We start from the raw sequence: 23,146 nt of genomic DNA, 5'->3' as shown, positions 1-23,146 counted from the left end.
GTGAATATTTGACATAGGTAACTTCTCTGCACTCATGTTGCTTTTTTCATTAGCATTGTAGTTCAAGAAGGAATAAGGATTTGTTATTTTTGTTTTCAAAAGAAACAGGCTGTGGTGGTTAATCTGAATTGTCAACTTGATTGGATTCAGAGATGCCTAAGATTAAGAGGCTCCTGGGCATGTCCATGAGGGTGTTTCTAGGAATGACTGATATGTGGGATAGTACACTGAGGGGGGAATGCACTCTACATGTGGGCAGCAGACTCCAATAGGTTGGGAACGTGGATGGAAAAAAAAGGTAGAAGAACAAGGAACCTAATGAGGATGCAAACTCAATTCTTCTTGAATGGAGGCTTTGATTACTGCTGAGATCTAATGATATTGGATTTCTGCTGCTTCACTCTTCCAAAGCAGAATCTTGACTAGGGACTCATCAGGGAGTTTCCAGGCCTTCAGTCTTGCATCATTGATCCTCCTTCTGAAGCTCCAGCTTCTTGGGCTAAGCAGCTACTGGTTCCTTCAGCTCTCTTGGCTTCAGGTGGCCATTGTGGGACTATCCAGCTTCTGGTTGTGTAAGCCAATCTAGTGAATCCCCTTTTTATAATCATATATGTATGGATACGTGTATATGTGTGTGTGTGTGTGTGTGTGTGTGTGTGTGTCTTTCTGTCTGTCTGTCTGTCTGTCTAATAGATAGGCTGACTAATGCATAGGCTATGTAGCAACTGGAATGTTCTAGATAGTACAGCTAAAATGGATATCATACCAATTTAGTTTGGATGGAAATCATAGGGAAATAAAGGACTTCAAAGCCATATCATAGGAGGACATTTGAAGAATCTCTTTTTTTATTTGCTTATCCAAAGGGGCTATCTTCCACCCCAAATAGGTTTAGAGTTATAGAACCTCAAATGATAAGACAATCAAGTAGTCGTTAGGTGCCAGTTAGGGTGAGATCATTCATCATTCACCAATGATCAAGCATGTATTCACCTTCCTCAAGTGGCAACACTCGGCGTTCCTTGGAGAACCGAAACCCCTCTCCACCATCAGTCTAGGGGTTCGGGTAGGGCTGTTTCAACCCAACCCCCAAATCCAAGGGTGTGTAAAGATCTAAAGCTGGACTACTAAATATTTCATCGTCTTGGCTGTACTGATTGGTACTTGTGAGCATATCACTCATGATAAGGCATTGATGTACAATATTGAGATCGTTTCTGAACCTAGGAGGAAAGAAAATCCAGTTCCACTATTGAAATGGCTGGCAGCCACTTTGCTGCCATGAAGTAAAACCTGCGAGAGCTTGAAGCTGGCCCAGAACTGAGGAGGTGTAAGTATGACTTCTGATGTCATTGCTTAAGTATCTGGATCCAGCAGTGCTAATTTGACTGGATTTTTTTCTTTGATATAAGATATTAAGTGAGGATTTCTCAACTCACTTTCATTTGAGGCTCCAAAGCCTTTTAAAAAATATAATTAAAGGAATTAAGTGCTTCTGTATCCTAAAGCAGGGTAGTATATCATCCATAGAGGCACAACCTGTTCTGCCAGTCAGGGCTCAGCCACCCTTAGTGCTTGCCTTTAGAAAACAAGGCTTGAGAAATCAAGACAAAGAGTTTTTTTTAGTATGCTGTGCATTTTTTCTCACCTCCAACCCCAGGGAAGGAGAATGGAAGCTTGCATCCACCAGAAGCCAAGCAACACTGACTTTAAAGAATGACTCAGTGAGTCTCGTATGAGTCTCAAAGAGTCTTGGAAATATAGGGACAGTGTCTAAATCCCATTTGGAGAAACAGGATGCTGATGAAGGCATTGTGGAAAAGCTGCTTATTTGGAGTCAGTGGGAGAAGGGGCTGTACTTGGAACAAGTGGTATATCCATCAACAGCAGGGCATGAATGCCCTAATCTTCTAGTAGTCATGGGAGGGAAAAGTGACACGTGGCTCTTTTTCAAGGAAATTTCACCCAAGGCAACCTAGTGGGCAAAGGAATCTAAAACAGAGTCAGAGGGCAGGTAGAGGTAGACCTGCAGAAGACCAATGACTGGAGGTTGGATTCGTTGGCCAGATAGAGTGGTATCTCTTCTACTGGGAACAGCTATCAGAGCCCTCAATGGAAAACTGCAAACAGAACACATGACAGACATTTCCCATAAAATAAAAAGCAAATTTATATCCATCACACCCTGAGGGCATTAACTCTATATTATTTTTGTAGCTTCATTTCTGTAGCCTGAGACTGAAGGGCAAATTAGAAACCAGGCTAGTGTGTGGGGAAGGAGGAGTTAGGCATAGTGGCAAAGACAGCAGGCCTCAAATCCCAAAGCACACTTGATGACATTGAAGAAAAGCATTCAATTTAATATGTGTTTGGAGTTCTGATTAGGGCACTGAACTAGACTGGTGTTTCTTAACTTTTTATCATGGAAACTTTCAAACATTTATCAGTGTGAGCAGAGTACACTAATAAACCCCCAATTCACTACCTGGCTTGAGCAATTGTCAACTCGAGAACTTTCTTCATTCTCCACCTACCTATTTTTTTTCACTCCACTGGATTGTAACAAAGCAAATCTTAGATATTCGATTGTCTCAACAATCATGGGCATGTTTCTATGCAAAATAAGTACTCTTTTTTTGACAATAGTGCCATCATCACATCTTAAAAACTAAATAATAGTTTCTCAGTATCACCAAATCTCAGTGTTCAAACTTTCTTAATTGTCCCATTCAGTTTTTATGCAGTTAATTTGTCTAATTCTGAATCCAAACAAAATCCTCCTGTGTGTTTGATATATCAAAGTTTCTTGTAATCTGTTGGTTCCCTTCCAATTTATCTGTTGCAGATACCAGTCATTTTTCCTTCGTGTTCTGAATATTCAGGACTTACACAGTTAACATCTTTATCACATGTCTGGTGGGGGAGGGGGATATTCCTTTATCGCTTTTATTTTCTACAAACTCAAATTTAGATCTAGAGGTTTGATTAGATTCACGTTTTATTTAATTTTTTTTCCTGTTAGAATGACTCCTGTGTGAGTGGTTTTGTGAATGGTTTTATTGGGTCACCTCAGGAGAAGTGCAGTGTCTGATTGTCTCTCTTGTGAGGATTATTCAGTCTGTTAAAGTGTTGTCAGCTTCATGAATTGTACATTTTCCTATCAGCTTTTTGGTAATGATGTAGCAGCCACTGATGATTATAACCCGCTATGTTATTAGGGTTGCAAAGTAGCGATGCTTTCTCATTCCTTCTTCATTAATTTGCTTTCTAAAGGACTTCACATCATTAAATATTTCATTACTAAACTGAGATATAGTTCTACAGAGACCAGGAAAATACGTTTTACCTTTTTATTTCCAGTTTTTAAAATAATAAGTTGATCTTCACCACTCTCCAAAAATGGTCAATGGGTTGAATTTTATATTATTTTATTGTTATTTTTTATTACTGGGGATTGAATTCAGAGGTGCTCTGCCATTGAACAACATCCTCAGCCCCTTTGATTTTTAATTTTGAGCTGGGCTCGATAAGTTGGTGGGACTGGCCTCAAACTTGCAATTCTACTTTAGCCTCCTGAGTAGCTGGGATTAAAGGTGTGCGCCACCACACCTGTCTAGAATATTTTTTTCCCATTTACTTTATGAACTCATGATTTCAACATTTTTATTGCTTTTCAATTTATTGCAGATATTATTCATTTAGATGCCCAAGTTGTTCTATCTTTGGGCAGTGAGAACTTCTTAAATTTGTCTCCTATAACCTGAACTTTTTAAACTAAAAATAAAAAGAAATTATTTGGGCTGGGGTTGTAGCTCAGTGGTAGAGTGCTTGCCTAGCACATATGAGACACTGGGTTTGATCCTCAGCACCACATAAAAATAGATAAATAAAATAAAATTACTGTGTCCATCTACAACTAAAAAAAATTATTTAAGAGATTGTTTGTTTACTTTTTCATTAGAATGACAGAGAAAATATTGGATTTTCTTAAGTTATACTAAAGAGTGAACAGAGACTAATCCCAGTAGGTGATTTTGAAAATTCTGTGAGAAAGAAAACAAAATTATTTATGACTGTACTCCAGAAAGACAACAAAATAAAAGATACTATTACAACAGCTCCTGATGACATTTTGCTTTCCCAAGTGAGAACACTGTGAAGTCTGTAAATCTTTTAACCTGAATCAACCAGGTATCAATCTACCCTTCCCAAAAGAGTTTAAATTATAGTTTGAGAAGGAAGTACTTGGTATTAGATAGAATCTGTTTCCCAGTAGTGAAAGAAACCTCAAAATTGCAGCATCTTGGTAAATAGTTTATTTCACTTTGTATTACAAAGGTGACCCAGGGTTAGCATGGAAGATCCATGGACATCAGGACTCCAGGCTCTTTCTACCATATGCTTCCTTTTCCTTAACATGCAATTTCTACTGCATGATATAAGATAGCTGCTCCAGCCCTAGCCATTATTTCAACATTCCAATCAACAGAAAGAGGAAAAAGCTAAAGAAAACGATATGAAGATTTCTATTAAGGACAATTCCACCTCTGCCTTATTCTGTTGGCCAGAAAAGAGTCACATGACTATGCCTCATTACAAAAGGATCTGAAAAACATAGTCTTTATTCTGCCTGGCTGGAGGTCCAGACAACCTTCAGGGAGTCAGTTATCCTAAGATGAAGAAGGAAGCAGATATTTGAGGAAAACAACAATCCCTTCCTCAAGCCATATTCAGGAAAACAAAACATCAAAACAAACAAGCAAACAAACAAAACCCTACCTCTACCACTCTTGTGCAGTGTATTTCCATATACACATGTCTTAAAATCACAGAATAAAATCATTCAAATATCCCCTTCCTTTTCCCTCGTGCGTGTCTTGATTATGCAGGGATTTCTGACATATGAAATAAAATTAGAGTGTATCATTAAATGATAATTGACACTCAAAATTAAATTTTTGAGAGTCATACTCCTGTACAGTAATAATGACAATTGTGTCTCATTATTTATTCCTATCCAGCCCATGCCACCTCTGCTTACATCAAAATTTCTTACTTATTAATTTCATGGTAGAAGTATGTCTCACATATTATACCTCAACAGTGTTCCAACTCGAAGGCAAAATAGATGACCACTAGAACTCAGTATTCACAGTGTTTGCCATGCACTTCTCAAATGACCTACTAAAGAAGCTAAGGATCAGAGAGGGCAAGAAGCTTACTTCAAGAAAAACAGTTTAGTAAATGACAGAGAGTTTAGTCAGTGACAGAGCTGGAATTCCAGTGCAAGTTTTTTTCTGTTTTCAGAGCTCATTCATTCTTTATTATGCTGCTCTGGCATATTCATGTATTTTCTGTTCTTCTACAAAATTTTAGGAAACAATAACAATCATCTATATGTAGCACATAGAAACTTCTGTGGGCTCTTATTTAAAGTTTAAAAAGCTTTAATTTAAAATTTAAAAATAAACTTCAAATCTATTTCTGCTAAGAGTTTTATGCTCAGTCTCTCTTTGAATTGCCCACCCCAAGTTGGTGATTATCCATTCAACACATTTTCTCAAATAAACTTTTCATATGTGTTTGTTGCTGAGCATATAATGGTGAGTAAAACCACACATATCCCTTACTCTTGAGGAGCATCTAAACTAGTGAGTGTGTAGCTGGAGAAGAGATGTCTCTGGAGGGACCAAGGAGTTCCCAGAAGGAGGGGGAATTCATTTCAGGATGATCAGGGTTCCTGGCATATGTGATGGAAAGAATTTCAGCAGGAGCCAGAAAAAGGCATAGGCAGAGGTTTATTTAGAAAGTAGTTACACATTCAAGGGAGAAGCCCTTTTGTGGGTTGGGGTCCAATATTTATAGAAAGGCTGTAATTAGGACAGGACTGGACATGGAGGAAGGTGGAGCCACAAAAATTTTCACCATTCCCTGTGCTCAGGTATTTTATTTTCCAAGGGTACAGGCCAAGGACATGTCATTCAAGATTTACAACTGTGCTTTCTGCACCTTAAAGGCTCTTGGGTTGTTTTCTTTGAGACTCAGTATCTCTCTCTCTTAATCTTAGATTCCTATCTCAAGTGAGGAGACAACCCAAAGTCACCCTCCAGATGCATGATTAATGCTGTTCTGAGGGGAATGAAGAGAAAGGTAGAAGGTGCCTTGTTGTGATTGGTGGATTTGACTTAGGAAAACCAGGAAGAAGTCCCTGAGGAAGCACAGGGAGGCAGAGGCTGGCATTATAATTCAGAGTTAACCCAAAAAAGCAGAGGCAAAAAGACATTCTGGGGCAGAATGAGCAGCATGTGCGGACTGGCATGAGAGGTGTGCACAGAGGGCTGGGGATAGGGGCAGATTGGTAGACTGGGGTGAGAACCTTTGAGCAAGAAGTGAGGTGAGCCAAAGAGGAACCCTGCAGTGCCTTGTCTAGAGCCACTGTTATTCACTTTCACAGATGAAAAAAAAAAAAAAAAGAGATTCAGCACCACTGAATAATTTGCCTGTGGCCTCACAGCTGGTTCCAGTGGTAGATCAGGAGAGAGTAATGGCCCTTGTAAGACCCATGTCTTAATCTCCAGAACCTCTGTGTATGCTAGGTTACATGGCAAAGGGGAATTAAAGTAGAGAAGAGAATGAGATTGTTATCAGCTGACTTCAAATAGGACTTTCCTAGATGATCCTAGATTGAATGGACCCAGTATAACCACAAGGGTCAAAAGTGGAGGAGGGAAGAAGAGGTTTCCAAGGAGGACTGGACCTGTGGCTGTTGGCCATGAGCTGGAGGAGTATGGGTGTCCTTCAGAAGCTGGGAAAGTCAAGGACACATATTTTCTGATAAAGATCCTAGGGAAAGGGTCACAGCTCATTGACAATTTGATTTTAGCCCAGTGAGACCCATTCCAAACTTCTGAATTACAAAATTGTGAGACAATTAATTTGCGTTACTTGAAGTCACTAAGTCTGTAGCAATTTGTTACAGTAGCAACAGGAAACTTAACACCCAAGCTGGGCTTCATGGGCTCCAGAACCCACATTCTTAATTCCTGTGCTAGATGTCTTAACTGTTGGGTGGGCTAAACCAGGAACTATGACAATAAGCATCAAATTGCTAATATAATTTTGACTCTAAGTTTCTTCAAACATCATTTCCAAACCATGCAGCAAAGGGTATATATATATTTTTATATGTGCCTCTTGGTTTTGTGAATTTCGAAAGGATGTGGTTATGGCCTTTGACATCAGAAGAGAAGCTCCGCAAGTCGACTGAGGGTTGATAAAACGATAACGTTGGAGGTGAGGTGCCTCTGAGCAGCTCTCTGAAGATCAACTGCCTGCCTGTCACATTCCTTTCCCAGAGGCTGTTCGCTCTGGTTGTGCTAAGGGGTGATGCCTAAGACGCATCACTTTTCAAGAACTGGATCATGAACAACTTGATCCTCCTGGAAGAACAGCTGATCAAGAAATCCCAACAAAAGAGAAGAACCTCTCCCTCTAATTTCAAAGTCCGCTTCTTTGTTTTAACCAAAACCAGCCTGGCATACTTTGAGGATCGTCATGGGGTATGTGAGATTTTCTTTTGTCTTTTTTTTTTTATAATATGTTATATTTAGACTTCACTGACTCTGAAAGATATACATGGAATAAAATAGAACATGGAACCCAAGCATGCTGGGTTTAATAAGCAAAGAGCACAGTAGGGAAATCAGTGGAGAATGTAGAGAAGAGTCAAGAGGTCAGATGTTGTACTTGGTGATTTCATTTCCAAAAACTACAACTTTAACGTTCATCAGCTTTTTTTCCCTACAAAATAATAATATTTCATGTGACAAATGTTATGATTGGATAGAACTTCAACTTTGTATGAGATATACTACATTCTATGGAACATAGACTAGTAAAATATTGTACTTGGTGGGACCTCAAGAATAATTTAGCCCAATGTTTTTATTTTACAGTAGAAAAAAATAGTACTTGGAATGATTAAGTGGTAGATACAGTATTAAAACATGTTTACGAATTCAACTCTTTGTTTTAATGGACAACACTTCCATGATATCTTAGAATTGTTTCCCAAGCATTTAATAGTCTAAAATTTGCAAGGCACAATTGCAGACCTCTTTATCCCTTGGAAAACATCACAGGAGACTAGGCGTATTGAGCCATGGTGTTCTGCATGCAGACCAATGGTTCTTACATAGGGGATCGTGGCTGCTTATCTAGGCCAGTCTTTGATATATCTGATGACATTTTCATATTCCATAACATCTGTAATTACAAAAGAAAAAAATCAATGAACGCAGCAATGTACTTTGACAGATAAAGCACTAGGTGAGGAATGAGAAGACCAAACTCTGCTTCTCATTAAGTGATAAAGTCTGAACAAATGTCTATCTCCTGTGTCAGTTTTTTTTTTTCTTAAATTAAAGGACTGGAAATTACCTAACAAAATCTCTTCCTTCTTTAAAAATCCTTTGTTTCTCTGTAGTGGCTCTTGTTTAGCCCTTCCCAGCAATTCCTCAAAGCATGTTTGGTACTTCTTATTATATCGTTATATTGCTTTTAAATCACTAAAGAGGTAGGGAGAGATTGTTGCTTATATTTTACTGAAGGGGAAACTCTATTTGGTGCTTGATGGTTACTTAGAGACAAAGGTGCTCTGATTCCCCATGGGTGTATGACTTAGGAATTGCAGGAATGAGTTTGGAGTCTTTGGAGAGCCAGGTTTTCAAATGTTCAATGAAGTGTAGTCCTGGGGGAGGTGGCTGGTTCTAGAGCCAATGGATGCCTGGCTTTTTAAAGTTTCAGGTGAAATATCACTAGCTTGTCTTTAGAAAAGAATTGGTCATCTTCAGCAGACTCTTACTAATATTTTAGAAGTTAAGCACAAATCACATGGAATTACCTATGTGCAAGGGCCCATTGATAGGTGACCAGGAGCCAAGTTTTGAACTTGAAGGATTCATTGTATATACCTAATAAATCACATAGCATAAGTCAATTTTTAGTGTATGTGTGTGTGTGACCTAATGTTTCCATTAGGTTATATAGGACATATGCGCAATCATCAAATTTCTTGTTTTTTAACACCAGTGATTAATATCCACAAATATTCTTTTTAACTTTCTTTAAATATGATAGAAATCTATTAGTAAGAAAGTTATCCAAGGTCAGTGAAAAATGAATGTTAATTATTGTTGTGTATTCCCTATATAAATCACATAGTTTGGGGTCATCAATTTGCACACAAGAGTATACTGTACATCACTCATAAATAAACAGCATTACCCTTGTGGAAAGAACCCTTTTATTTTTTTAATTAAACCCTCCCTTAGTCTTCTCATCTTAAAATGGGTGTGGTAAGAGTATCCATTTCATAAAATGGCAAAGAATCAGATAATATATTTATGCCCAACTATTTGAGATTACCACTTAGCAGATAATAAAAGTCAGATGTTGGCAATTTCATATAGTTCAACTTAATTCGTAAGCTACTTACTGTATCTTGTCACATAGTCAGCACCTAGTAAAAACTTAGCCATTTTTGTATCATTTTTATATCTCTGAAGAAGCTGGCAGGGTGATATAACATATCCATCTTCAAATAATAGGAAATATTAAAAGAATCTTCAAAGCCAAGCTGAGATCAGGGTCCTGAGCTTCTATTCTATAGTTAAATGTAAGCATGCGGGCAGACAGACCTGCATCAGGAGCTGTACACTCCTGGGTCAGCTCCTCTTAGGGTCTCAGCTTCTCTTTTTGGCATTTGTAAAATTATGTTCCCAGCAGTTATAATCTTCTGTCAATGTATAAAGCTGTATTAAAATAATCCCTTACATACTCAAGAATAAATTCTGTGAATTGTTTATTCTAAACTTTAAATATCCATTCTTCTTGTCATTACATTGCTAATTGAATGAGCCTTTTATTTTAACAAGTATTTAGTTTTGGTGTCAGATGGCTGTTTCCCTTATTGAGATGTGCTATACAAGTGTTTTCAGAGAGGCCAGGAAGACCTTTCATCCTACTGAAGCATGGGTCAAAAAGACGCATAGAGTTGGCAGGTGGTGACTCGAGGGTAGGCATGATTTTACGTTCTTCCTATGCCTGCCAATTTCCTTGCAAAATAGTCTCTGGTGACTGAAATTATTATTATTATTATTATTTGCTACCAGGGATTGAACACAGAGGTGCTTAAATAAGCCTCATCCCCAGCCTGTTTTTTTTTTTTTTAATTTGAGACAGGTTCTTGCTAAGTTATATAAACCTTGCAAAGGCTGAGGCTGGTTTCGAACCTGTGATCCTCCTACCTCTTGCCTCAGCCTTGCAAGCCACCAGGATTACAGACAGGCTGGAATTCTTATATATATATATATATATATATATATATATATATATATATATAAAACAATGTTAGTGATGAGGGCAGAGGGGTTGAGAAGCCCTCCCTCATAATTTTTATGGATTTCTCATCATGCTCCCATCATGGCCATTTTAGATTACCAATGTGATGTGTCTACTAGCTCACAAATTCCTGGAAATTTACCAATCAGCCAGTACAAGCTGAACCTATCACACTACAGGCAGACTTAAGTAAAATAATCTCTGGAGAAGTAATCACCAACTGAACAATACACTCAGTTGCATGTGATTGATACCAGATCTTTTTCAGGGGTAAAAGAAAAAAATGGAGGACCTCTGGCTCACTTTGAGTAAGAACATAATGGAAAAAGTAGCATCCATGGAGAAAAGCATCACAGATTGGTGAGGCCAGTGTAGCCAAGTAGAGCTGGATTCAAATCCTTCTTTACTTTCTGGAAGTGCCTCTTTCTTATTGTAAAAACTCAACACTGCTTGTTCCAAGAGATGTCAAGTAAATCATGAAAAAATATGTTACAAGCTTCAGGCTAATTGCTACATAGTAAGGTCATTATTATTCAGTTATGCCCAAGCACCACCTTGAACTTCTGAAAGACCCTTGGGAGAACTGAGAAGGTTTTTCTATTGTATTGCCTCTTTGCACCTTAAGGATCAAGCTTGTAGTGCTTCCTATGGTGTGGGAGTCATTATCACTTACATGGGATGAAGCATATCTTATAACCTGTGTCCTCCTGCTGAGGGCCATTACCAAGTAGGAATGACGCATCGATTTCCTTGCCAGCGTACCCCCATGTTAAATTTGCTGTGACCTTGCATGTGTGTTTGAGAAAGGTGACCCTGCTCAATGACGAGGGTGGATCCAGGATTAGGGTGTATCCTGCAGTTTGAGGAAGTATCCAGCTCCTTGGGTTAAGGGCGTTCCCAGTTTAAGACCTTGGGTTTTAGGGAAGTTCGATGTTGAGGATTATTGCTGCTGGAAATAGGGCGTTCCTGCTGCCTGAGCTCCCATTGAGTTCTCGTGAGATTCAGAGAGGATTTTGGGAAGAAAGCCTCGTGGAGTAGGTGAATTGGGTGGCAGCAGAACTGGGATTGCCCGAGAACGTGTGCGGAGGCCGGTGTGAGTTCGGGAATAAAGATTGCTGTTTGAATCTACAAAGCTGTGTGGTGGCTCGTGATTCTGTGCCCAGCCAAGACTGCGGCATCCTCCCTCAGTGAAATATGGCAGGTGTGGAGGTGGTCCCTTTTCCTTGCTTTAGGAAACATTATTGCATAGTGGTCAAAAAAAAAAAAAACAGCTTCTGGTGTCATATAGATCTGGATCAAAGACCAGATTTACTGCTTGAGCTGTGACTCTCTGTAAACCCCATGATGCTGTAAGATTCTCTTTTAAAATCCTCCTATCTCAGCCTCCTGAGCCACTGGGATTATGGGCGTGCATGGTGCAATGGCCTATTTTTTAATTGGCTTGTTCTCAAACTATTGTATATACAAACACACAAACACACATACTCTGAATATAAGTTCTTTATTAGATATGTGGTTTGTAAATATTTTCTCTCAACCCTTGGCTAAGGTAAGATCATCATTATTCTAATGACAATAAAGTAATAACACTTACTGAGCACTTCTATGTGTCAAACACTGTGCCAAATGTGAATTATTTCATCTAATCCTTATATTCACTTTGTAAGTTAAGAACTAATATTACCCTCATTTATAGATTAGAAAATGGAGAAGAAGGCTTAAGTAACTTGCCTGAGGTCTCTTATGTCTCCAAAGGCTACAGGACTCCCAAACAAATGGTGCCTATTGTTACTAGCATTTGTTACTGGTTAGTAATTGGAAACTGGACTGGTTATGACAAAGTGTGTGGTGTGTTCCTTCTCTGAAGTCTTCAATGCAAAGGGTGTTCTTGAAAATCACCACTCCATGCTCCCCGGTCTCTTGCAATGAAGTATGTTATGAGTTTTATAATTGCCATGTTCACTCCAGGACATGTCTTGTCTTCGTTCACTATGGGGAGTTCTTGTGTATCCAAAAAGAAATGAGAGAATTGGCCAGCTTTTATTCTGAACATTCCCCTAGAATCTGCTCAGATTTCCTATTGGAAGCCACCAACATCTCCCACCTGGGACTACTGCCACCTCTGATTGATTGTTCCTTGCAAGCACTCCACCCCACCCCATCCTGCCATCCCATTCTCTGCAAGTCAGCCCAAGTGACATTCACATGGTGACTGTAATCAAGTCCTGATGACCTTCACCAGAAACTCAGGTATCACTTCAGTGTTTTTTCTGTTGCCCTGAGGATGGGCACCAGAATCTGCCACACATTCTCTTCTGTCTCAGCACATATTCCTTTTTCTCCCGTCTCCGTAGGCTCCAGACACACTAGGTTGTATTCACCTTTAAAGCCTCCATGTCAGATGTCACTTGTTTAGAAAAACCTTCCTTGAGTTCCCTAGAGTAAGTTGTATCCTCCTCCTCCTGTTATGTTTTGCCACACCAACGTGTACCCTTTCTTCAGAGTAAATGTCAGAGTTGTGATTGCCTATTTATTAAAATGATTATTTTATTAATGTCATTCTCCCACAACAGTCTCCATTGGACTATATCTTGGTGAGGCCAGGCATCTAATTTGTTAAAGATGGTATCATCATCTGGAGGGATAAAGGGAGAGTGGGAGAAAAAAAAAGGAGAGAGAAAGGGATAAGTATAGATTCAGTGGAGGTTAGAGTTACACAAATGAATCCCAAGTAGAAAAAGGGTCAATGCCTAAAGACTAAGAACTGAGCAAGACTCCTAGGCCATCAGAAGGGAGGTCCTTGAGTGCAGGAGTAAATAAGTAAGACTCCCTGGAGGGAGCAGTCGGGCCAGCTCCTTAGTCCCCAACTCTTTTTAGGAGAACCAAGCAACTCTGTTCTCTTTTTCCCTCCACCCTGACTTACTCGTCCTTTCTTTCCTTATCTAGGAAAATCCTCTGAGGATAATATTCTTAAACCTACCTGAGCATTTCTGCTTGAGATTTTCATCAGCCATGGGCTCTCATGTGATTCAGTCAATTCTAGAAAGACTTCTGCTAACACTTGAAGCTTTACAGTCTGCTATCCACCCAACACCTAGAATAAACTTATTATAAATCAGATATTTTCCTTCCCTTCATGGCCTTTGTGGCTGTTTAGAATATTTAAGTGAATTCTCAACTATGGCCTATGAGACCACCTTGCCTGCCTTTCTGATTTCATTTCCTACTGCATTCCTTTTATGTGCCTCTTCCACATTTGCCTTCTTTCTGAACCTTCAACACTGCCAGCAGAAGGCCAGTGCTTGTGCTTTGTACAGAAGCAGGGCCAAGGTGAGATAAATGAGACACATACTTAAGGAGGTGCACTCTTTCAGGATCATCCAGTGTAGGGTCTTTGCACTAGTTTTTCCAACTGTCTGGATCATCCCAAAGTTTTGCAGAACAAGGTCCTGTCTTGTTCCCTGACTCTTCAGACATTTTCCCAGGATCCTATTTCATTTTTTTTTAGAAGTACATAGATATTTCAGCCATTTGTATTTTCCCTTACTCTGTGGATTTATTGATGTGTTTCCCTGTTTATTTGCTATCTGCATCAACAGGAAGAAGTCTTGATTGCTTTATTCATCACTGTACCACCATTAGCTAAGAGTGCCTAGTACTTAATAGGAGGTCAGTCAGTATCTAGTAAATTAAAAGAGATCACATAACTTAAATTGAATTCACAAAAGAAGCATCTAGAAGCTAAGAATGATGACTTGTCTAGCCAGGCAAAGAAAAGGGAGTATTGCTGTGCACACTGGGAGTCCCAGGAACTTGTGAGACTGAGGCAGGAGGATTGCAAGTTCTAGACTAGACTGATAACTTAGCAATATCCTGTCTCAAAATAGAAAATAAAAGGGGCTGGGGATGTAGCACAGTAGAAGAGTACCCCTGGATTCAATTTCTAGTACTACTAAAAGGGGACAAAGATATAAATACATACTTCTCAAAAGAAGAAATTCAAAAAGCCAACAGATTTATGAAAAAAATGGTCTACTTCATTAGCTATGAGGGAAATGCAAGTAAAAACCACAATGAGATATCATCTTACCCCAGTTAGAAATGCAGTCATCAAAGACAACTAATGCTGGTGGAAATGTGGACAAAGGGGAACCTTCATGCACTGTTGGTGAGTATGTAAATTAGTACAGCCATGATGGAGAACAGTAAGGAGGGTCCTTAAGGAAATAAAAATAGATCTCTCCCACTTTTGAATGTATATCCCAGAAGAAATGGTATCAGCCTATCAGGGGATATCTGCACACATATGTTTATTTTTATACTACTCATAATACACGAGATATGAAATCAACCCAGATGTCCATCAACAGATGAAATGATAAAGGAAATGTCATATATATGCACCATGGGTGTTATTCAACCATAAAATGAATGATAGCTTATAATTTGTAGCAAAATGTGTGGAGCATTTCACTTAACATTGTGTTAAGTGAATTAAGTCAGATATTGAAAGACAAATATTGCATATTCTTTCATGGGTGGATGTCAAGAAAAGTTGATCAGAATGTATAATGATGATTACTAGGAGTTGGGAAGTTTGGAGGAAAGGAGGGTAGTGGGAAGTTAGAAGGAACCAAAACATAGTTAGAAGTAGTAAGTTACAGTATTCTTCAGAACATGGCGGGGGGACTATAGTTTAATTTACCCATTTCATCTTATGCTATAAATTTACATAATTAAAATAATAATCTAAAAAGTAAAATATACAGTTTTAAAGTCACCAAAATTATACCTGCTTATTATTTTAAAAATTCACATATAAGACTTCTCCCCCTTCTTAAAAAAAAAAAAACTCTATTTTTAACCTAACACTGTATGAAGGAAATGTTTTAGTAATTTGTTCAACAAACATTTCTCAAGCATCTGCTGCATGCCAGGCACTGTTCTAGAAGTGAGGAATACAGTCTTAAATAATGGAGATGAGGTGTTCACCCTCATAAGCTTATGTTTTGGTGGACGAGACGGTAAGCAAGTAACTGACTACACAGGGAAGATGTAGACCCATAGGCTCTATAGCAAGTCTGAGCAGCAGTTGGGGTTGATTGGGAGGGAAGATGGTTAGAGAAGAAATGTATATCTAGGCTGAGGTTTGAAAGAGTCAGTCAAGCAAAGAAATGAGGGAAAACATTTTGGGCAAAGGGAAGGCACTGAGCTAGAAATAAAGTTGACCTGTGTGAGTATCAGAGCCTGGGAGCACACAGAATTCAAGAGATGAGTGCAGGTGAGAGATGGGAGCCGAGCTGTGTGAACCACTGTGGATCGTGGCAAGCAGTTTGAATTTTATTCCAGCTACAATAAAAAGCTACCAAAGGGTTGAGATATATATATTTATATATCTCCTCCGAAATTATCATTTTCTCACATATATGAATTTTTAATGGTTTAGTCAGTTCACTAGAGAGATAAACATTTATTTTATGTACCTGGACAAATGGATAAACGTAGCTCCCATCTAGGAATCAATATTCTGATTGTTTCTAAGTATAATAAACACTAAAAAACATGTATCTAATAGTATACTGTCTCCTTTTTAAAATAAGCATTTTAGGCCAGGTGTGGTGGCAAATACCTGTAATCCCAGTAGCTCGGGTGGTTTAGGCACTAGAATCACAGTACAAAACTAGTCTCAGTAAAAATGAGGCGTTAAGCAACCCAGTGAGACCCTGTCTCTAAATAAAATACAAAATAGGGCTGGGGATGTGGCTCAGTGGTCAAGTGCCCCTGAGTTCAATCCCTAGTACCAAAAAAAAAAAAAAAAAAAAAAAAAAAAAAATTAGAGTTCCTTAAGTAGGATTTCTGTGTCATATATTGAAACACTAAAAAATATTGTACCTAATGTTAGACTGAGTCATTTTTGAAATAACTTTTTAGGATAGACTGCCCCAAATAGGATAATTGTGTTATGGGAAAAGAACATTTTTTGGCCTTGATCAATTCACTGCTAAGTCATCTTTCAAACAGCTTGAAGCAATACACAGAACCATCAGAGAAGATTATGTTCTAAAAAAGAACTAATAAAATTAAAAGAAACTCATTGTGATTTTCAAGAATAGTGCTTTTATAAATTTTGAGTGTTTTGAGGGGGATGTACAGTATTTTATGCACAGGTGAGATGAATTGATTTAAGGTCAGTCTTAGACATATGTAGACAAACCTACACAGTAGGAGTTGAGGGATACTCAGACAGCCTCCTACTCTGAAAAAAAAAAGGGGGTCTGAAAATTGCACATGAAGGAGCTTTTTGGTTTAGGCCATCCGGCATCTAATCAAGAAGCAAGTGAAATAAGGAAGCTATCAAAGAAGTCATTTTTGACTTCTCCATAGATTTAGATCTACTAATAGGATCCACTGTACTGATAATTTCAGACAGGCTGTAATTCTAGAGAAGTGGAATGAGGATAGGAAGCAGCAACAGGGTGGCTTAATAGAATGGAGCCTGGGCACTGGTGGCCTTGGTCAGTTCCTTACTCTATCTGGGGTTTAGCTTTCTTACTCATAAAATCATGGCATCAGGGGTTTTTCAAATTTCTTCAATAGTAGAACTCTCTCTTAAAATACACATATGTTATATTCATCCCCACAAAGAAAACAAATAGAAGTGCAAGTTTCTGGCTGAAGCAGGATGAGGAAGCTGATCAGAACCCCATCTGCTCCCAGGATCATGGGTCCAGAAAGTGAGACTGCATTTATTAACGTCAAACATCACCCTTTTTCATAGTCCACGCTAAGGTCAATTTCATGTGTAATGATCCAATTTAGTGTTACCCAAAATGAGGTTCTACTAAGAGGAGCAAACAAGATGGCACATGGACAAAACTAGTTTTAACATATTTTCAATTTAAATTATGTTTATTATAATTGATATTATGAATTTGTGATTTAAAATTTATGGTGATAGTTTAAAGTTTTCTTTTGGAAAACAATTTGCTTATCTGGAAAAAGTGTCAATTTAAAGAATACTATTAAGTATACAATACCATTTGAAGGAAGTTGGGTATGGTAGAATTGCAAAAGTAGGTTATGAATCAAAGCCAAGGAATATTAAATTCAGTAAAGTCTACAGAGTAGCCCACAGGATGGGTTAACCATAACTAATTTAACTATTTGTCTATTTATGGATGGATATATAAATTTCTCTAGCTTTTCTTAGTGTAATAAATAATACCACTATGAATATCCTTTTTCCAACCGGTTGTGGTGGCTCAAACATCTGTAATCCCAGCAGCTCAAAAGACTGAGACAGGAGGATCACGAGTTCAAAGCCACCCTCAACAACAGTGAGGTGCTAAGCAATTCAGTGAGACCCTGCCTCTAAATAAAAATACAAAATAGGGCTGGGGATGTAGCTCAATGGTTGAGTGCCCCTGAGTTCAATCCCCAGTATCAAAAAAAAAAAAAAAAAAAAATACTTTTTTCTACATCTTTATACATTTTGGATGGATGTTTCCATTGGCTAATTCCTATAAGGGAATTATGTTTATTTATTTTAGTTAACAGTTTTTTTAATACAATAAAAGAAATATGTTTGTAGTAAAATATTCAAAGAGTATGGAAGAATATAAGGTAAAAAGAAAAACTCTGTCTCCGTCCCCACAGGTCCCTAATCTTAACAGTTTCAAATAATGAAATTTATTTTATTAGTGTAGAGGTCAGAGATGCTGCTAAATATTCTATAATGCATAGAAGAGGCCTATAACAAAGAATTGCCCTACATGTCAATGGCGCTGAGCTTAAGAAGCCGTGGTCTATAGAAAACATCTTCAGAGCAGGGCATGGTGGTACCCGCCTGTATTCCCAGCAACTTGGGAGGCTGCCACACAAGGATTACAAATTCAAAGCTAGCCTCAGCAACTTTTATGAGGCCCTAAGCAACTCAACCAGACCCTATCTTAAAATAAAAAGTACTGGGGATGCGTGGGGATGTGGCTCAGTGGTTGAGCACCCTAGATTCAATCCTTGGTACAGAAAAAAAAAAAAAAGAAAACATCTCTATAAGTGGAATTGCTGAGTCAAAGGTTATTTGCATCTGTTAACTTGTTGAATATGACCAAATCAATCTCCATAAAAGTTGTACCAATTAACTTTGCCCAGGGCTACATGGGAGATGCCTGTGTTTTCAAAACCTCAATAACACTGTTATCTTATGTTTTGATCTTTGCTAGTCTGAGAAGTTTTTAAAAAAATGGTATCTAAGTATAATTTATTTGCAATTCTGTTTTCTTAGCAACTTTAAGCATGTGAAAATATGTTCAAGAATCAACTACAGTTCTTTTACCTGATTTTCCACAAGGTTGTTAGTAACTCTCTTAATAATAATAGGAGCTCTTGTTTTTATTCCAAGTTATTTCCATTAAAAGTTTGTCATAGGATCCACCCACAATCATCACTTTCTGATCTACACTTGATTCTACCTGCTTTTTCCTGAACCCGTGTTAATTGAACATTGCTTTTGTGTAAGGAGTTATTTCCTAAAATTCAGTGAAGTCATTATTAACTATATGCTTAGTAGATTCTTCAGTGCTGAAAAGATTTGGAGAAAAAAGAATTATTTCAAACCCTTTAAACATCTCATATTTTCTATTCTGTAAAGATGAAGCACTTTAACTTCATTATTATTTTTTTAATATCTACTTTTTAGTGTAGTTGGACACAATAGCTTTATGTTATTATTTATTTTTATGTGGTGCTGAGGATCGAACCCAGGGCCTTGCACATGCTAGGTGAGCACTCTCCCACTGAGCCACAACCCCTGCCCTAAAGTTATTCTTTGTTAATGGCTACAGAGTAGGTACAGGATAGATGAACCGTAACTACTGGAATTCTATGTCTCTCTAAATTTTCTTAGTGTAACAAATAACACTACTGGGAATATTCTTTTTCATCCTTCTCATCCATGCTTCTCAAAGCACACAGAGCAGCGTGCATGACACCTGAAGGATCTACTACAGGCCTGGCACATGGCACTTGGTCCCTGATCTTAGTTTCCACCTAAGTCCTTTTCTTTCTGCCCACTTTTGTAAGGAAATCTAAACAAGTGTTCTTTTTTAGTCTTAGGACCATGTTATCTTTGTCTTTTTAAATACTTTTTAAATTGTAAATGGACACAATATCTTTATTTATTTATTTTTATGTGGTGCTGAGGATTGAACCCAGTGCCTCATGCATGTGACTCAACTGAGTTATAACCCCAGCCCAGACCATGTTATCTTAAACATTAATTGAGCATAGAATTTATTTCTGCATTTTTTGCTTTGCTTATAAATTACCACCTAACAGCACAAAGAATTGATTAATTAGAATCTGTTAGTCCTCAAGAAGAATATAAGAGGATTGTCATGAACTTGAGCTTCCTTGGACACAGAAAAGCAGGTGGCAGGTGCTGCCTAGCTGCTGCTTTCTGCTAATGGGGTTATGAGGTTACAGGCGCAAAGAATTGCACCATTTCACCCACCCCGAGTTAAATGTGTGCCCCGTAGCCATAACCACCTGTCAACGTAATATTACAGTGTGGTGTTTTAAAAATGTCTACTACTTTAAAATTGTATTTCCCTTTTTCTGCCTTTCCTCTTTCTTTGTGTTCATTTTTTAAAATTTCAGATATTATAGAAATATATTATTTTCTCTGTGAAATTCTGCCACCCTGACATTCACAAGGAACAACAACATTAGCAGCTTGCAATAATTTTTCTCTTAAATTACTTTTTTTGGCTATTTCATAAATTAATACATATTTTATTTATTTTTCAAAAAATGAAATACTTCCGCAACTCTTTAACTCTGCTCTCATACATTTAATATGTATTTTTGTCCTTCTGTATAAATGAACTTTATTCTTTGTTAATGGCTACAGAGTCATCACAGGATGGGTAAACCATAACTAATGGGATTTTATGTTTCTCTAGATTTTCTTAGTGTAGTAAATAACACTACTGTGAATAACCTTTTTCATATGTACTTATACATTTTGAACAAATGTTTTCATAGGATTAGTCTTACAAGGGAATATATTTATTTCTTTTAGTTAACTACTTTTTAGTTCAATAAATGAAGTATGTGATTATGGTAAAATGCCCAGAGTACAGAAATATATGAGGGGAAAAGAAAAACTCCTTCTCTCTATCACCTAATCCCAAATTCCAAGACCATTTCCACAACTCTTGTGTTCATAGTTTCTTTCAAGAAAATACATTTATAATATTAATAGAGGATTAAATTGTCTTCTGAAAGCTACATAAGAATACAGTTCTTCTTCTTTGCTTTCTTTCCTTTTTTATCATTATTATTTTTTTCAATTTTTAAAATTCTCGCCTTTTGTCTTTGCGCAGTCAGGGTGCTACTATTGAAGACAGCAGACATTAAAGAAAGTAAATTGTTTTCCCCACAACCAGCCTCATGGTAAACCACAATGTGAACACACTGAAGTGAAAAAAAAATAGATGATTGGGTGAGCTGAGTTAGAGGTCTTATGGAAACAAGGAAAGAAAAGAAGGCAGGTGTGGATGGGTCACAGTTTCATGGTTTTACATTGGTCCAGAGAACTGGATGTCAGCTGCCTTAGCCCACGCCTTTCCAGGCTTCCAAGATTATTTGGGTTAAGTCACATTGGAAGGTCGGCTGGGAAGGAGAGGAATCAACAACAGGGAATTACAAATCACACTGTTTCACAAGATAGTACTTTTCCCACAGAGACAGGGATGATCACATCTTTATTGGATGCTCAAGTCCTAGTAAATCCTGAGTGGCAGCTGTGATCATCCCCACTAGAGATGAGAAGGAAGTGAACTAAGATCAGAGCAGTTACCCAGTGTTGCCTGTTAATGTAAAGATTTAAATCCTGGCTTTTCCAAACCTGAATCTCTGTTTCTCTAGGCCTTCCATTTGAGAACACCCTTTTTCATAAACCCAGAACACTAAATTAGGGGAATGGGAAGGAATTTGTGGGTCACCTCAAGGAAGATTTGTGGAATTTCGATGGCACAATGGCTGTTCTATATCCAGAAGAGGCATTGAACAACACATTTGAATTGCCTTGTTAAAATAATCAATAGATTTTGATTGGCATTGCATTGAACTTATAGAGAACTTTTGGTAATATCGCCATTTTGATGATGTTAGTTCTGCCTATCCATGAACAGGGTATATTTTTCCATCTTCTAAGGTCTTCTTCTATATCTCTCTTTAGGGTTCTGTAGTTTTCATTGTATAAGTCTTTCACCTCTTTTGTTAGGTTGATTCCCAAGTATTTTATTTTTTGGGGGGATATTGTGAATGGAGTAGTTGTCCTCATTTCCGTTTCAGAGGATTTGTCGCTGATATACAGGAATGCATTTGATTTATGCGTGTTGATTTTATATCTTGCCACTTTGCTGAATTCATTTATTAGCTCTAATAGTTTCTGTGTAGACCCTTTTGGGTCTGCTAGGTATAGAATCATGTCATCTGCAAATAGTGATAATTTAAGTTCTTCTTTTCCTATTTTTATGCCTTTAATTTCTTTCGTCTGTCTAATTGCTCTGGCCAGTGTTTCGAGGACTATGTTGAACAGAAGTGGTGAGAGAGGGCATCCCTGTCTTGTTCCAGATTTTAGAGGGAATGCCTTCAATTTTTCTCCATTCAGAATGATGCTGGCCTGTGGCTTATCATAGATTGCTTTTACAATGTTGAGGTATGATCCTGTTATCCCTAATTTTTCTAGAGTTTTGAACATAAAGGGATGCTGTACTTTGTTGAATGCTTTTTCTGCATCTATCGAGATGATTATATGGTTCTTATTTTTAAGTCTATTGATGTGGTGAATAACATTTATTGATTTCCGTATATTGAACCAGCCTTGCGTCCCAGGGATGAATCCTACTTGATCATGGTGTATAATTTTTTTGATATGTTTTTGAATCCGATTCGCCAGAATTTTATTGAGGATTTTTGCATCTAGGTTCATTAGAGATATTGGTCTGTAGTTTTCTTGCTTTGAAGTGTCTTTGTCTGGTTTAGGCATCAGGGTGATGTTGGCCTCATAGAATGTATTTGGAAGTTCTCCCTCTTTTTCTATTTCCTGAAATAGCTTGAAAAGTATTGGTGTTAGTTCCTCTTTAAAGGTTTTGTAAAACTCTGCTGTATACCCATCCGGTCCTGGGCTTTTCTTAGTTGGTAGTCTTTTGATGGTTTCTTCTATTTCCTCTATTGTTACTGGTTTGTTTAGGTTGTTAGGTTGTCTATATCCTCCTGACTCAATCTGGGCAGGTCATATGACTTAAGAAATTTATCTAGCATTTCTTGTAGAAATAGATAAAACAATCATGAAATTCATATGGAATAATAAAAGACCCAGAAAAGCAAAAACAATGCTAAGCAGGAAGTGTGAATCAGGCGGTATAGCGATACCAGACTTCAAACTATACTACAGAGCAATAGTAACAAAAACAGCATGGTACTGGTACCAAAACAGGCGGGTGGACCAATGGTACAGAATAGAGGACACAGTAACCAATCCACAAAACTACAACTATCTTATATTTGATAAAGGGGCTAAAAGCATGCAATGGAGGAAGGATAGCATCTTCAACAAATGGTGCTGGGAAAACTGGAAATCCATTTGCATCAAAATGAAACTGAATCCCTTTCTCTCGCCATGCACAAAAGTTAACTCAAAATGGATCAAGGAGCTTGATATTAAATCAGAGACACG

General features: G+C 37.9%; 1 protein-coding gene across 1 annotated transcript in view; it reads left to right on the top strand.

Moving 5' to 3' along the window:
- Positions 1 to 7,421: 7,421 nt before the first annotated feature.
- Positions 7,422 to 23,146, top strand: part of ITK (IL2 inducible T cell kinase) — a gene marked incomplete at its 5' end in the record, with an annotated part of 67,037 nt that continues 51,312 nt past the window's right edge. The window contains one exon of the mRNA XM_081308588.1: positions 7,422 to 7,559. Coding sequence (XP_081164714.1) covers positions 7,422 to 7,559 — 138 coding nt within the window. The remainder of the gene's footprint in view (positions 7,560 to 23,146) is intronic.

This window comes from Spermophilus citellus (assembly GCF_964194105.1).
Source record: "Spermophilus citellus genome assembly, chromosome: 1".
NCBI classification, from domain to species: Eukaryota; Metazoa; Chordata; class Mammalia; order Rodentia; family Sciuridae; genus Spermophilus; species Spermophilus citellus.
This window is presented reverse-complemented; position numbering and strand designations above follow the sequence as displayed.